Source organism: Cyprinodon tularosa, unplaced genomic scaffold, assembly GCF_016077235.1.
Source record: "Cyprinodon tularosa strain WSP-4 unplaced genomic scaffold, ASM1607723v1 ctg57, whole genome shotgun sequence".
NCBI classification, from domain to species: domain Eukaryota; kingdom Metazoa; phylum Chordata; class Actinopteri; order Cyprinodontiformes; family Cyprinodontidae; genus Cyprinodon; species Cyprinodon tularosa.
The window spans coordinates 140,258-156,918 of NW_024039307.1; the positions used below are offsets into that span (position 1 = coordinate 140,258).

The 16,661-nt window shown below is 37.2% G+C and overlaps 1 protein-coding gene across 2 annotated transcripts in view; it reads left to right on the forward strand.

Annotated features, from left to right (window-relative positions):
* pex14 (peroxisomal biogenesis factor 14) overlaps positions 1 to 15,660 on the forward strand; it is a 75,341-nt gene extending 59,681 nt beyond the window's left edge. For both annotated transcript variants that reach the window (XM_038305980.1, XM_038305981.1), the window contains exons 8-9: positions 8,435 to 8,526; positions 13,670 to 15,660. In XM_038305980.1, coding sequence (XP_038161908.1) covers positions 8,435 to 8,526; positions 13,670 to 14,117 — 540 coding nt within the window. In that variant the 3' untranslated portion in view covers positions 14,118 to 15,660. The remainder of the gene's footprint in view (positions 1 to 8,434; positions 8,527 to 13,669) is intronic.
* The last annotated feature ends 1,001 nt before the right edge of the window (positions 15,661 to 16,661 follow it).

Genomic DNA, 16,661 nt, shown 5'->3' on the forward strand with positions numbered 1-16,661 from the left:
GAAATACATCCCTTCCACTTTTGTAAATATTTTATTGCATCTTTTCATGTGTCAACACTAAGGATATGATGTCATATATGATGTCATTGACCACAGCATGTGTAACAGTTCTCATTTGCCATCCCCTCTAAAAAACAACAAACAGCTGTTTATGTATTCCAATCATGTGACATCAAAGTTAGTACACCCCCAAGAGGAAATAGCTAAATTGCGTCAATTTGTTATGTAGAGCAACATTTTTCTATTTCAGACACTACAATTGTTGAACTTCAAATGACCAATATAGGAGTGCATGAGTGTGATAAGACCAACTTTATCTCACCTGCTCCGTGTTCAAAACGTAGAACTTGAAAAAAATGAGTCACATGACCCTAGAAAAGGAGAATGGCTATTTTCGCACATTTTGGACATTTTCACCCAGGGTTATACTTATTTTGCTACCTGGGGTTAATTCTTTGACAGATGTGTGTTGAGTAATTTTACATTTCCAATTTTACACAATCTATAGATTGAAACATTGTTTCAAAGTCTTATAACTTTATTGGTAATTCATAATAAGATAGCTAAAAAAGGAATAGTATAATATAATGGTCACTGCACTTTTGTGTGGTGTTGTTTATTTGAAAGAAAAACGTGAGAACAAGAAATGACTAATGGAAAACCAAACTCTGAAATTGGTGAGAAGGAGAGTTGTCACGCACAGCAAAAGTATTTTCAACCTTCAGCTTTTTGTTGTTCTGTTCTGTGACCCAATATCTAATTCCAGGGTCACAAATGTTTTAGCTAATAAGCTCTTATTTAGTGTTTGTGGAGAAATTGGTTCTTTCCATTTGTGCTAAGAGTGCTGTTGCTTTCTTTTTTTGTGCTTTCCATAGGGACCACGCATTTCAACTATTTTTATTTTTTGCATATTATGCTCAGACAGACCCCATGCTACATACTTTATAGGAGTTCATTTTGTGCATTTGTTCAAAAAAAACAACAACTAGTTTTTAGATTTATGAGCTATAGAAAGCAATTTAAAGGCTAATTGTTATTTATTAATGTTTAAAATCTTAAAGATTTTAGGTTTTCTTGGTTTCAAATATGTCATTTGACCTTTAATGGTACTTTTTCCTTTACATCCAGCCTTCTAGTACACTTAGTATGTATCAAACCTCATAATTTAACTGAGAAAAATCCGTGACATTACACTATTTACAAAAAAAAAGCTTTCTTGTGGCCAAAATCACCCTTTAGATTGCCTATTTTATGATATATGCCTTTTTATGAAAGCTGGGCCAGCATTAGATTTAAGACTCCTGAGGAGCTCGGTAAACATAAAACTGCAAGTTAAAAACTTAGAAAGATGATGAGAGAGACCAGCTGTCTATTTGCCTCTTTGTCTTAAAAATCCTTTATTCTCTTCAAGTCATAACTACCCAAAACAGACAGGCTTATTGTGCTGTATATCATCAGGAAAGAGGTAACAAAAATAAGGTACATCTCATCATGAAACCATAATCTTTAACCATACTGCCTTGATTTTTATAGGCCTTTCTCTATAATCTACTCAGGATATGAAGTGTTTTAGTGAATCCAACGTAGTGATTGTTTTTAAAATCCATATACAGGGATGAAATGTTGCTAGAGTTTTATACCACCTCTCATAAATCACTTTATGATCCAAAGGTCTCTAAAAGGGGCCTCGAAAGCGACAGTCTTTGACAATGTTTTATCCCCACTCCTTGTTAAGCACATGGGTCCATGAGTGTAGCATCTGGATAACGCAGAAAAACATATGTGGACACATCTGCTTCGGCACAAATGAATAAAAAAAGTATACATATCTCTTCCCTGGAAGAGGTTCATGAAGTGTGCTATTATTTTCTTTTATTTAAGCTTCTAAACCACTCTGTATCACTGCGTGTTGTAGAAAACAGCGATGATCTGATTTGACCCCATGCTGTTCAGTGTTGATGGTAATTCCTCAGCCAGACAAAAGGTCCAATTTAAACAATGAGTTTCCTCCGGCAGAAACAACAACTGTGGTTCTTTCTTCTTTTCATTTGTCATCCCTAAATCACAGATTGGATTAAAAAGTCTACTTCATTTACTATGAGTGCCCTGTTGGACAGAAGTGGTGTATAAAAAGTATATTTCCCATCAAAACACCCATTAAACAAATCATAAACCCTGCTTTATAGTCATAGTGTTGATCTTAAATTTTCCTCGCGAGCCGGCGCAAGGCCCTCTGTTGTCTCAAGCCATGAGGGAAATTGGGAAATTGTTTTCAGGTCGACAATGTTTGATGAGAAACACATGTTGGAGCTGGGGAGCTACTTATCATTCACTGTTTGTGGCTTTCAGGGCTTCGCTCCACTGTGCTGCTTAAAGTGCGCCACGCTTGGCAATTATACCTCTCAACACGGAAATGTGCCTTTAACCCAAAACACATGGAGACTTCTGTTTCCTCAGCTGCTAAGTAAACACTTCTCATAGCTTGAAACCACTCTCTTGCGGTGTAGGTCTGCTGTCCTCAAAGCGGGGGACGTCATTATAGAAGGGAGTTTAGACAGACGGACGCGTGTCCACACACACACCCACCCAGAGGACGGAGGCTTATACAGCACATTTCCAGACTGGCCTGTTTTCTTACTTAGGATTCTGTGAGGACATGCTGCTGTACAGATGCCAAACATACTAGTATCACCTCTGGTAAATATGCGTTAAAACCCCTAAAATAAATACATCTTTTGCTGAGGCAGCATACGGCCACAGTGAAATATTTCATAACATCCAACCTCTAATTTAAGTATATTAATCCTTTTGGTAAGGAAACCTGATGTCAAGCAATAACTGTTGCTGCAAACTGCCTAATTATTGGCATAATCGTTTTAAAATTAATTTTTCCCAATATATATATATTTTTTTCTAATTATAGGATACATTTTTAAGTTAATCAGAGACTATAATGATTTCCCTTTTTCCATTGGTTTATAAGGCTGCACCAAACCTTTTAAACTCTAAACCACGAGTTTTCTGGACCCTGGAACTTTAACCTAAACAAAAATAAGCCAAACTTTTTTTTTAATGGATGTTTACTGTACTATAAAATTTCCAATAAAATAATTTAATGAGGCCCCAATTTTCAGCGATCGTTTAGCAGAGGCATGGGACTGTCTGGACTCAGGTCATTAGTCCATCACAGGACATACTGCTTCAATGGAATAATAATTCATTTTAGGATCTTTCACACATCCGTTTAACACATTTTTCAATCTCTGTACACCACGTAAGTGTTGCAGATAGATTTGCCTCCCAAAAATCCATCTCTGATGTTTCACAGGCAAGTCCATTTCTACCCCATTATCGTTACAAATCTCCGTACTAACTGTGTTTGCCCTGCTGTCTCAACTTGCTGATCGTTCTCTTTATTAGTGGATACTACACAGAAGATTAGAAAACGCCTCCTTGCTTACACAAGATAAAGTGCCAGTAGGAAAAAGCATAAATAGAGTGAAATCAATTGCACTGTACCAGTGTTTCCTCTCAAAAACACTCCTCTGGGGAACTCCATATGAAACTAATTCCATCATAAATATACATGCGTTACAAAAAAAAACCACACTGTCTGCCAGTGAAACAACTGTGAATTAATTTGCCTTCAGAGTCTCTTAAACGAGGCTTGTTAAAGATCTTATCTTGCTGCTAATAGTCCAAAGGCATTTATCTTCATTTAGCCAGATGTGCTGCCATTCTTGGATGCTGCTGGAGTTGGTTTATTTTTGGGGGATTCTTTCCTCTCTATTTTCATAGAAAACATGTTTCTCGCACTCCCCCCGAAGCACTTAGTTAAACAGTAAAAAGAGGCTGACCCCTATCTCAACCAGGCACCCACCCGAGACGTATTAGTTACAAGGCTTTTAAACCAGTACGCAGGGAGTCTTGCTGTGAGCAGTATTTACTCAGTAAAAACACACAGCCTGGCTGCACGTTGGTGGTTGATGATTTAATGGCCTGTTTCTCTCTCATAGTATGTGGGTATTCTTTGTTTTTTGGGGGGAAGGTTGACTCATTTGTTTTGCAGTTGTTTGTTCATGCATAATACTTTTTACAAAATGCTGAGGCGTCTATGTTCTCCAGCCGTTAGCAATAGCACTGTATGTTTATTTAAAACAAAATATACAACGATCAGAAAGAAAGAATCAATACAATTTTCTATTTATTTAGTGTGAGCAACACAAAAACTTTGATACAAAATGGATAATTGTTAAATTTTATAGGGAACATGCTAAATTTTAAAACTTGTCCATGAGAGGCTTTTTTTATTTTAAATGAGGGGAAATTAAAGCTACAGTGTGTAATAATTACAGGGATATACAGTCAGAAATGTAATATATTATACATAACTATGTTATTTATCATCATCTACGAGCTCAGCCTCTTAACCTTAATATTTACGTTGCCTTAGAATTCGTTATTTATAATGACATAGGAGCGGGTCTCGCAGCCATGGAGGCAGACATCTTTGCGCTACGGCAGCGCAGAGCCAACAAACTAGTGATTGCGAGATCGCCCATTACGCTCGAAAGTAACTACGGCAAGTTGAGAGAGATTAACTGAGACGGTACTGAACAATAGATGGCAGTATTAACATTATCTATGTAAACAAACCTCATCCCTTGAGAAGGTAGGTGATGCGGACGTCGTGGAAGACATTTTGTCCCGTAACGCTCGCCATACTGTTGGGGGGGAGAAGCGGTGGGGGGAGATGTTCATGTTGCTGCAGTCTGCAGTCTGACCGCTAGATGTTGCTAAAAATTACACACTGTAGCTTTAATAGAAAAAATATTTCTATTTTAAAGGAATATTTATTGCATTTCTGATTTCTGATATTTTTGGGTCCTATTTTGTTTCCGTTGCAGCTTGAAAGGAAACAGTCACTTAATAACTTGAAATGAAAAGCAATGCAGTAGATTCGGTTTATGATTTAATGCAAGGTGGTAAAAGTATGTTGCTTTGCTTTTACAGTGGTCCTTCATTCTGAGCTAACGTGAGAGTGGGAAAAAAGAAAGAAGTCTATTTTAGCAGGACTAATCTTTCAGCAAAATAAAGTTAAAAATTTGTGACTATGTGAAACAAAGCTGGAGCTTAATAGGACGAGAGATGATTGAAGTGGGAGCCAGGAGTCCTTTCTGTAAAAAAATAATGAGAGTACCGGGTTAATAGTGCCAAGGGTCTACTTCTAAAAAAAAAAAAGGAAGAAAGTAGACACATAGTTAACAACAACAAGAGCTCTGTCCAGGAAAAAAGACCCAGCTAAGCATAAGATGCCAGGAGTACTTTCTATGGTAAATAAAAATGAGGAATGTACTCAGAGGCAATGGGAAAGACACCTCTGCCAATGCAGTTATCCAAGAAAGAAACTGCTTAATGAAGAACCACCCTAAAAATATGCTATCCATGTACAAGAAACTGAAGTATTTAACAATCTATATATAAAAATATATAACTAACATGTTATATGCATATAAAATTTTTCCACAATGCAACATTACAGGTTTCACAAGTAGAAAACTGAAGTTTCTGAGCAAAGGTTACAGGTCAGAGTGCTAATAAATAAAATCAGGAAAACAGATGACTTTAATCCACCATAAAAAACGGATATTTTCAATAAAGTTAGAATTTCTTATAGATTATGAGTTTCTCTCCTCAGAAGCATTTTTAAAAGGTGCTCTACATTCTAACTGCAGTAGAGTATAAACATTTCGCTCAGTTGTTTGGTAAACGTTTCAACCTTCAACCTTCACTTAGTGGCCCTGCTGGATGCTCATCAACACTTAAGGTGAGCCTTTTACATTCTTAACTCTTCCGCAGTCATTGATACTCAAGCTCTCAGCATTCACCCAAGCACCCTGTGCACTTAGCACATGATCCTCGTACAATGTGTTTGTATCCATACTGACATAATGTATCTCAGAGCTGAAATCCAGTCCTGGCCCAACATTTAATTAGGTTTCTTCAGACTTAATAAGACATATGTCAGAGTTAGTGTTGTGTGACAAGCCTTGATGTGAGATATTATATGGTGCTGCTCAGTGGATATTGCACATTATAAATGTAGATGGCGGTTATCACGTCTGCTTAAAAACTTTCTTTCCAGTGGTAGACGGTATAAATATATAGATATTGAAAATTTTATTTCTTTTTAGAAATCAAAGTACTTCTCTGCCTTGGCCTTTTTTTCCTCCCTCTTTTTTTAAAGCTATTAATCTGTTTAAAGGGAAAATGAGGGAGAAGCAGAATTGAGCCTTATTATATGGGTGCCGTGGGGAGGCAAGGGATTAAGATGGTTCTAATGAGGTGACGGCTGTAATAAGAGTGTCTTTAGCAAGCCTCCATGCACCACCTCTAAAATATGGCTCCTTATCGGAGAGGTTTAGGAGCCGATAAGACCCCCCCACCAAAAGAAAAAAAAAAGAGAGAAACTCCTATCATTCGTCTTCTCTCCTTTGCCTCCCTCTATCCGCTGTAAATGAGTCTGATCCCTTTCAGATGTGATTCAATTAATTTCTCTTAGATTTAATTACAAGCGAAAGAGTCCAAGTTATCCCACTCCCCTCGATAGGGGGTCCACGCTTCCTAACAAGCTTCCTCTGGTGAGTCAGGAGTGTCTTAATTACAGCTTTTACTTTTCTTTTATCCCAGTTTTTCCCTCGTCTACTTCTAATCCCTTCTGGTCTTGTCGTCCTATCGACTAGCTCGGTTATGTATTTGTGCTTTTTGTTTTAGGCGAGTAGGCAAGCAGTTAAAAGCAATTTGCCATCTTGGTCAGGTAACATCTGCTCACTGCAATCCATTCATAGGGTGAGGGTTGTTTTTGGGATGTTTTATTGGAAGAATCTTTCTTACTGCTGAATAAGCTTTCAGAAAAAAGTTCACAAGGTTTAGGCTAATTGGGTAAAGCAACACCTGGTGCCCGCCCACCAAAAATTTGGTTTTAGCCAATCATGGTAACAAATGAAATGGCAGCAGACGCCATGCAAAACCGAGACGACCTTTTTAAAAGATGAAATGCTTAATCCTGATAAAACTGATGTGATAAAAGCAACTATATGTACATACTGCTTTGCTGCAGCCTCTATTTTGGGTGGGCTCTGCACTTGGCAGCTCTTGCTTTTCGTCACAAATATCCTTTAACCATAATACTGCTGTATGTTTGGCCGACCCATTTTGATTCACTGTTATTTAAAATTCCTTTACTGTATTTATACAGGAACTTTAATATCAGTTTTCATATAAGACTAGAGGCAATATCATACTGTGTGTGAGAGAGTCAGCCAATGTTATATAGCTTTGTTGTTATGGCAAGGCAAAGGAATTGCAGAGGACATATTAAGAGGTGCTTAGCATGTTTTGTTCATAATCAATTCGATTAGCACAGTTAGCATTGCTAACAAAAGCGCATATGCTTATTTCTTCTCGGGGGTTTTTATGATTAGGCCAGAGATGTGCTTATAACTATAACTATTGCTCTTATTTTGCACAAACTACAAGCTAGCTGTCTTGCATAAGTAAATACAGTAATGGATTTAAGATTTGTGTAACTGGCTGTCAATGCATCATGTTGAAGAGACTCTACCTACTTTTAAACTCTACCCTGTTTTGGTTTTTGTCATAGTTTCTGGGGATTTTTGTTTCAATAAATATAAGACAACAAATGTATCAAAAATATATCATTAGTCTGGTATGTTGTAAAAGTTTTGTACATTTATCCCCTTTTCTCCTTAGGCTTTTATGAAAATTAAAATTTTGTTGCCTCTTCTTTTGAGAACCTTTAGGCCATTCCTTACCTAAAAAGAAAGTTCAGCATCAGATTTTCACCTGTAATTTGCCATTCAAATACCTTTTCATAATACCCTGTAGCATTTCATGCTACACAAATGTATTCCTCTGTGCGTGATAACTCAAAGCTTTGATAAAAGGCAAAAAGAACAAAACACACGGCAGTGCTTTTGCCTGTCTTCATAAATGTGCCCATTGTTCCCCCCTTCATTGTCATTATCCAAAACACTGCACACTGACCTAATCTTTTCTGGGTAATATGGAAAAATATGTAAAAACAGCCCGATTCACCCTCACAGGACTTCCTGACTTCAGAAAGGTGGCTGAAGTGGGTATGCTTGTCATCCCCAACAGAAAGCTGTTGCTAAGTTGACTCATGGCTTGACTGCAGGAAAACGTGTGGCTTTTAGCATTTGCATTTGCCATATTTGTTTACTTGCACCATCCTTTCACTAAATACGTTTTAAATATTTCATGTGGTTGAACTGTTAAAGGGCCTGCAGCGAAGGGACTTTGTTCCGTGACCGTACATGTGACCTGAACGGAACGTGTGTGTTTCTGTGTCACTGACAGTTGTGTCTGTGTCTCTCTGGGGTTTGTCCAACAGACATCATCCTCAACCAACCGCATCCTGGACAGCCAAACAGTTGGAGAGCTGAAGGCTGAGATTGCCTCTTTGAAGGGCTTACTGCTCAGCAGGTAACAAAGTTATCCAGACCTCTGTCACATGAAACAGCCTTCAGGTGTGTGGGAAAGGTTGTGTGTGTGGGTGAGTGTGTGTGATGGTGTGTACCTGTCTAGCCGTCAGAGTGAGGACCATTTTTCCAATTTCACCATCACACTGAGGACCAGTTGTTGCAAAGTGAGGACATTTTTTTGTTCCTCACAAGCTATTTTGCTAACGGTTAGGTTTAGGGCTAAGGTGTCAATTGGGTTTAAGTTAGGGTGATGTATGCATTGGTATTGGTTAGCTTTAGGGTTACTTTTAGGGTTAGGGCATAGAAAGGGTTGAAAATGACCGAAAGTCACAACATGGTCCTCACTACATATAGCAGAACAAGTGTGGGTGTGTGTGTGTGTGTGTGTGTTTTGGAAGAGTCAGGACTCTTAGCTTGTGGCCTTTTTGATTTCTGTAATGCAGTCCATTTGAACTGTGTGCCAGTGACGCAAGAGCAAAGTACCATTTCCTTGATAAAATAAATTTATAGTTTCCACATAAATACACACTTTAACATCATTGCATGTTTCCTAAGCTTCCAAAAAGTTAAGGAATCCTTATTATGTAATGAGAAAATATAAACACTTTATATACTTATGGAGATCATTTGCTGGACTCATGTGTACTTGCATGTTAAGCTTTCCTGAATATCTCATATTTTCACTCAAAGTTTAAAAGTTTTAAGGAAAACACATTATTATTCTTTTACCGGTACTTCTTTGGGTAAAATTGTGGTTAAAGGTTTGTGGTTAAAGTATTCACAGTGTACTTTTGCTGCCATATGGAATTGTATTCCTCATTAGCTACATTATGAGGTACTTGCTATTTATGGCTAGTATCTATTTTTAAATGAAGAATGTCCAAATTCTTCATCACATAAGTTCCACAAGGTATTAGAAACGTTTCTTAGGTATTTTGGTCCATATTGACCAGATTGCATCAAATTTTCTGGAGATTTGTTTACTTTGGATCTTTCACACGAAATTCATGTTTGGTCTGCTTTAAACGTAACACTGTTTGTTCTCCACCTTGAACCTTTATTGCAGGTGTGAATAAACTTCAATGAACCCTGGTCTAAATGTAACAACTGGACCAATTGCAGGTTACTTAACTTTGGTCAAATTATGTTTAACAAGAGATATACGCTAATTGTGTTTTAATTTAGAGGTAATGCTTTTAGGAATTAATCTTCAGAAGGTTACCATGTCTTAAAACTTGTGCAGACATGTTTGTACATACAGAGCAGATCTTAAAAGAAAGTGGAAAGCCTTTTGGGTTTTCAAAGCAACAAACCTCTTTTTTTTTGCAAACATCTTTTTGCGCATGTTCCTTCATCAATATGCATATCATATTCTGATCAACAAACTTTGCAAATTCATGGGTGGAGGACATGCAAATGTAAACATTTACCATGTGTAAAGCGATTTTCCGAATCAGAAACTCAAATACAGCAGCAGTTTTTAAGTTCCTCTGAAAGTTGGGTGTCAACTGAAAAAAAAATATCTGCGGTCATTGTGGCCACAAATAACAATAGAAATAACTATAGTAAAGTACAAGCACTGGGCACAAAACATAAAAAAGAACGGAATTTAAATATGACATGCTTATGAAAACACCAAAAAGTCGGCAAAGAGAAGTGCGGTCAGGCTGAACTCCTTAAAATGTGCCTATCTTAATCAGAATCTCCTCAATATTTTTTACTCGATAAAATGAAATATAATGTGAATAAAGCAGTGGGGGAGTCAACAGACAAAAACAACTTAAATATTTCAGAACACTCATGATTTAGAAAAGTCATTTATATTTAACTTAAGTGATTTTCATAATTTTTTACGTTTTTTTTTCATATTATTTAGAGATGGATTAGTTCTCTTAAGTGTTATGTGAATATTATTTAGTATTATAATAATTAGTTTTTAAATAACATATTATTGTGTCTAGCTGCATGACTTGGAACCTCTTCTTTCTTCAAGGTATATACTAAACTGTTAGTAGAACATGCAATCTGCACATTTTAATGGGCAAAACTAAACTGGTTTGTACGTTTGAACATTTGCGCAGCAATCTTTGTGGATCATTTGCAAAATATCCACTTAATGCCTAAGCAATATGTGGAACCAATAAGACCTGGCCCTTAAGGTGGGTATGTCAACATGAAGAGGTGAAGACAAGATTGGAGCTAGTTCACAGATCCATGCATGCAAGTGGAGGAAAGTTACGGTAAAGACATTTTGTAAGACATTTTGAATTGAGAAAGCTTTCTAGATGAGAAGCAAAACATCTTCAAACTTGGAAAAGAAAGTCCAGTGGTTAGTTTTTAACTTTTTTTTTAATACAGTAAAGAAAATTATAGCAAAGCCCTGCAACAACGGACTCTTCAATAGAAAGGGTAATGAATGAAATTAAACCCTGGAGTTTCAACAGTTACAGGCTTTTGGTTAGTGCAATGAAAAAATCAAAATAAAATCGCAATATTGGTTGAAAAGGATTGCAATTTAGATTTTTTTGAAAAACTTGATCAGCCCTAGTCTCGGTTCACCACTAAACACACTGTGGTTCACTTCTGATGTGAATATGAGCTATTATGATCCTTCCAAACTACAGGACACATGAATTGCAAGGATTATTTGGGCCACTATTGTATGCCACATATGATATTGCTTAAATATCTACTCCCATTTTTTATTTTCTCACTAAACTACTCACTTTTTGATCAGCGCCTCAAAGTAGAAAATACAAAGTAGGGCTGGGTGATGTGACTTAAAAGAATCTACTCCCCAATTGTTTTATTTAATTTTTTTCTCACTAAATGACATGTATTGCTAAAAAAAAAAAAAAAAAAAAGAACTTTGATTTTAGTCATCCTCTCTGGTAGGTGACCTTCATTTAAAGAGCAACAAAATTCACGCTGTGAAACATGCTTGTAGAATAATCACATTTCATAACAAACATTGCAATATAACACTAAGTGTTGGTCTCACACCGAGAGTCTTTCTATTGGCTTTGAATAGATATCTAGCAACAAAAAGTGATAAACTGATGTCACTCTAAGCAATGGACAGAAAATTATAACAGAAAAATTATGATTTTACAAAAATAAGTTCAAAAAACCCAAAAAAAAATGTATTTATATTTTTTGAATATAATTAATACGTTCTAAAAAGTGGGATGTGTGTTAAACCTTACAAGTCAGAAAAAGGCCTACAGGTCCCAAACAAAACAAAAAAAAAGTTATTTATGCTTTTTTTTTTTTTTTTTCCATTAGACTACTGTAAATAAAGTAAGCTCCTGTCATCAGATTGGAACCAACCAAGCAGTTCTTTTTCTGTCTCGTAATTCAATGCTGGTATAAAAGCGAAGGTGTTCTCAGAATAGCTTGTAAGGACTACTAAATTCAACCTTGTAAAATTGCTGTGGAAAACGTAAAAATGGAGCATGAATGTGCTTGTTTAAATACTGTACATACTGAACGCTCAATTGCCTTTAAATCAGAGAAAAGCAGTGCATGTCTAAAACCTGTTAAGGTATGTATGTAATGGCTGCAGGGCTGAGGCTAACGAAAGAGATGCCATGAACAGAACAGCCGTCAGGCGTACTAAACTCTAATGTAGTGGTTCTGATTATGCACTGCACATTTTCCACAAAAACAGAAAACAGCAAAGCACATATTCTCACGGCTGCAAAGTTGATTAAATCTTTTTTTTATTATTTAACAACTTGACTCATACGTAGTGTATCGTTCAGCTGAATCATCGGGGTTTTTCTGTTTGTTTTCTTTATGGACTGACATTAACAATAGAGAGTATGACTATATTTTTAAAAAGGAATGGAAAACTACCAATGTGATTAAAAAATAAAACTGTAAGTTGAAATTTCCTTTTTTTTTTTTTTTTTATAAAAAATGGATATTAATACCAGAGTCAATATTAATGTTATTGAAGTGATAATTATTTGCACTGTTTTCTTTAGCCTTCCTACATTTCTGCTCCTCCTAATCGGCTCAGTTGGGTCGATTAGCATGCATGATTATGCATCCGTGACCATAATGAGGCCTGAAGTAAGAATGTACATCAGAAAACCAGCAAGGACATAAATTGCTTAAGAACTGTCTGGTTGAGCATGTTTTGTTCCCCTCCTCTCTTAAATTTTAATCAGTAATAATCCTTTTGTCATTTGCTTTCCAAACATCATCCCGTCTCCGGCTGTAATTTTCATGACAAAGGCTTGAATCATAAAATAAATGCTCACCATCTGTCTCCAAACTTGTTACCTTTCTGTTCTACTGATCCAAATAGTCTCCAATCTGCAGCATCTTTTTGATCTTAAAAATTTCATTCTGGATAATTGGAGGGGGAAAAAAATCATCTTTGCCAGGTGTGGTTAACATCTAGCTATTACAAGAAAAAAAATACACTGTATTGTAATTATAAGTGTTTCAAAGGTATCCATACGCTTTGAGCTTTCCTATAGAAGTCATGTCATGATTGTCTTACAAAGAGAGCACATTGCCTAAAAAACATGTATTATTGTACAAATAATTAGATGTTTGCTCCGATTACCTTTTTGTGACACTTAAGGCAGACTTCCAGAACTGCAAAGCCTTTCAATTATGTGTCCACCAACTTTGCATATATTAAGACTGAAATCTTAACAAATTTTCTTCTCTAGATTGTCCAACTAGATGGACAGCATCTCTACATAGATTATTGCTTGAAATCAGATTTATACCATAACTGGGCCTTTCTAACACCTAGATGTGCTTGAGCAAAAGAAATCCTTCCATTCTAGATGTGTCTTCATATTGAGAGTTATCTTCATGAAAGCCAATCAACCAGACCTTTTCCTGCTGTAGAAAAGCATGAAACTTCCACCACTATTTCATTATTTGCAGTATTTCTACCACACATCACACCTTTCAAACGGAAGCCAAAGAGTTTGGTTTTGTCTCAGTGGATAAAATAATCAGTTAAAATATTCAGTTAAAATAACTCCAACTAGATGATGATTAATAATGATGATAACCTCTTAGAAAAACTGTTTCCAAATCAAAATGAGGTTTTAAATGAACTTGTCATTGATGCTAATGTGGTTGTTGTTGCTTGTTTTTTTTTATCAAACCAACAGGAGACAGTTTCCTTCCACTCCTGCTATTTCCAAGATCCCCTCGTGGCAGATTCCTCTGAAATCACCTTCAGCGACCGGCTTGCCATCCGTTAATCACACCAACAGCAGCAGCGACATCTCCCCCGTCAGTAACGAGTCTACTAACTCGTCCCCAGTCAAAGATGGACACCACATCCCCCAGGATGCGCTGGGAGGGCCAGATGGAGCCCACAATATTAACGGAGACACCTGCACTGCACCGCCATTAGACCAGGTCCGCATGGAAGTGCAGGGCGAGGAGGAAAAGAAGGACGAAGACGAAGAGGATGATGTTAGCCATGTAGAGGAGGAGGACGAGGTTCTGAGCATGCAGACGCAGGATCGACGAGGCGGAGATGGACAGATTAATGAACAGGTGGACAAACTTAGGCGGCCCGAGGGTGCCAGCAATGAGAGCGAGATTGATTAGCCGACAAGTAGGAAGCATAAAAAGGCTCCCTTCTCAAATTGCCTCATTTCTCTACATACCTCCCTGATCACACCTTTTGATTTCAAACCACCCTCTCCTTCCGTTTCTACTTCTTGTTGAATTCTGATGTTGAGAAAAACGAGGAGTAGGTGTGGATATTTAAAGGATTAACAGCTGACAGATATTGGAGGTGTTGGTGAATAAAAGATTGCCTACAATTTACTTTTGATCATACAAATCAAGCCGCATGCTATGCAGTCTTATGTAGATCTCTCTCCATGGGGGAGAAATACTAGAAGTAATGGAAAAATGACAACAGCTTTAAAAGGCGCCTGTTTAATACTAACCATGCCTGACTTCTAGCTTTTAATTTAAATGATATGATCCAATTATTACCAGCTTTACCCTAGCAGTCTTGTAACTGTACTGAATTAGACCAAAGCTGCCCATCCGTTGGTCAGGAAGCAGATGTTGCTTCAGTCTCAAAGTTACAGGGATCTTCCTGTGAGGCTTTAGCCGAGTCGCTCTTCTTGCTGATGGCAATAGGAGAGGACAAGCTCTTCCAGGCCTGAAGCTTTTAGCCTCTTTTATGTGTCCTTTTGCATCGGTGTCAGTCTGTCAATAATTCACAAGGCCAGCAGGGTGGCATTTGGGTGAAATAAAAGCCCTGAAATTTGAGATTAGAATGTGATGACGGGCTTTGTTCCATGCAGGTGTCAGAGTGCTCATATGCTCAGAGGAGGAAGGGTTGGGGGAAGATAAATGTCCCCCCCTCTCTCTCTCTGTCTCTGTGCTCTCCTTTTTCACCGAGGGCTGAATCCCGCATCTTTGCAAGCATTTGTTTGCACGCGAGTCAGACGAGAAAAAACCCAGACAGTCTGCAGGAGCTATATCCGCGTCTCCAGCAGGGCAGCTGATTTGGTTTGTGAAGTATGTTAATAATCAAATGATCAACAAATAACAGATGTATTAGTTCATGCAGCTTGAAATGTCAAGGAGGCTAAAAGCGGAAATCTAATACTGGAAGCCCAGTTGCATCGTATCATTTTCTGTGACAAACCCTGCGGTCCAAATTAGGTAGGGCCTCCCACGGTGAGTAATCTTTACAGAAAACGGCAACAATATTTTGTAATTAAGCTGCAGTAAGACAAAAGCGCTGCCACAGATGGAAGTTGCAGAACTGGTATTACTTTCTTTTTTCTCACTCTCTCTCCCTCTCTCTTGATGTGGAGGTGGATGAGGAAGTAAAAAAAATGCCCCATGATTGAAAAGGAAAGTAATAAATGAATACTTGAGTTATTGAATTACTCAATGTGTCTCAAGCTAACAAGAAGAGTCCATCACTGAGAGGAAGGGATGCCAGCCTTTCTGTCCCCGTCACGTGGAATCCTACGTGCAAAAATACAGCAGATGGTTTTATCCTGTAATTAAACACTGAATAGTATGTTTGCTGTAAAATCTTGAGTTTTTTGTATGGAGGGGAACCTTAAAAAAGTGTATAAAATTCATCAATAACTGTAATAAAAGTGGTCCACCACAAAAACAGTGGCTTATTCTTTTAAAAGCTGTAACAGCATACCAAGTTACTATTTTAGAGGTTAAAATCCAGAGAATTTGAAGAGTTTTTACACTTCTTTTTGAGTAAATCTGCGAGATATTTTTCTTAGTCAAAGAATATCATATATTTCTGCGTCCTAAAAATATTTCAGTTTTTATATTTAATGTAATTAATTATAGGACTTATATAATAAGGCAAGATTATTTTTTTCTCAATATTGCCCAGTATTTATATTGATCTATCCCCATCCACCCTGATGAGCCTCCCACTCCCAACAGGATGATGCTGCCACCACCGTGTTTTGTGGGTGAGGGTTTTTTTCAAGGTGATTTCCAGTGATGGTTTTGCTTCAAACATCATTTTTCTTTTACTCTAGAAAGTTCAATTTGGGTCTCATTGCCACAAAAATATTTATTTTCAAGATTCTCCCACCTTATCGGAGTGGACAAAAATTTTGTGGTGTCAGTAAGAAATATTTATTATATATTCAATCCAAACTTTTCAGGGATTTATAAAGAAAAAAAAAAGCTAACTTGTGCACTTTTTTGTCAATACCTTAGCAAGACTTTAGATTTCTGGTTTTAACTTATTAAAATGTTAAAAGGTTGAATACTTTTCCAAGATGCTGTAAAATGCTACAGATGAGAACAGCAGTCTGCTATATGTGTGTATTGATTGTAAAACCATGACTCATGTTTTACTGAGTGGTCTGAAACCATGACAAGCAGGGACTTCCACCATTTTCTCAGCTTTTTTCCCAGAAATGACTGAAACATTTTGAGATCAAATGCCTGAACCTTTAAAACTGTAGGTCGATCAACAGTGGTTACATCTTGCTCTATGTCACACAGATGAATGGATCACATCGGTTGCTCCCTTTAGGGAACGCCACAGCAGGTCATTACAACCTGCACTGGATGGCCTTCGCTATATCCAGGGTTTGAACCTTGCGTTTAAGACTCAACTTAGCCTGTTACACTGCAGAT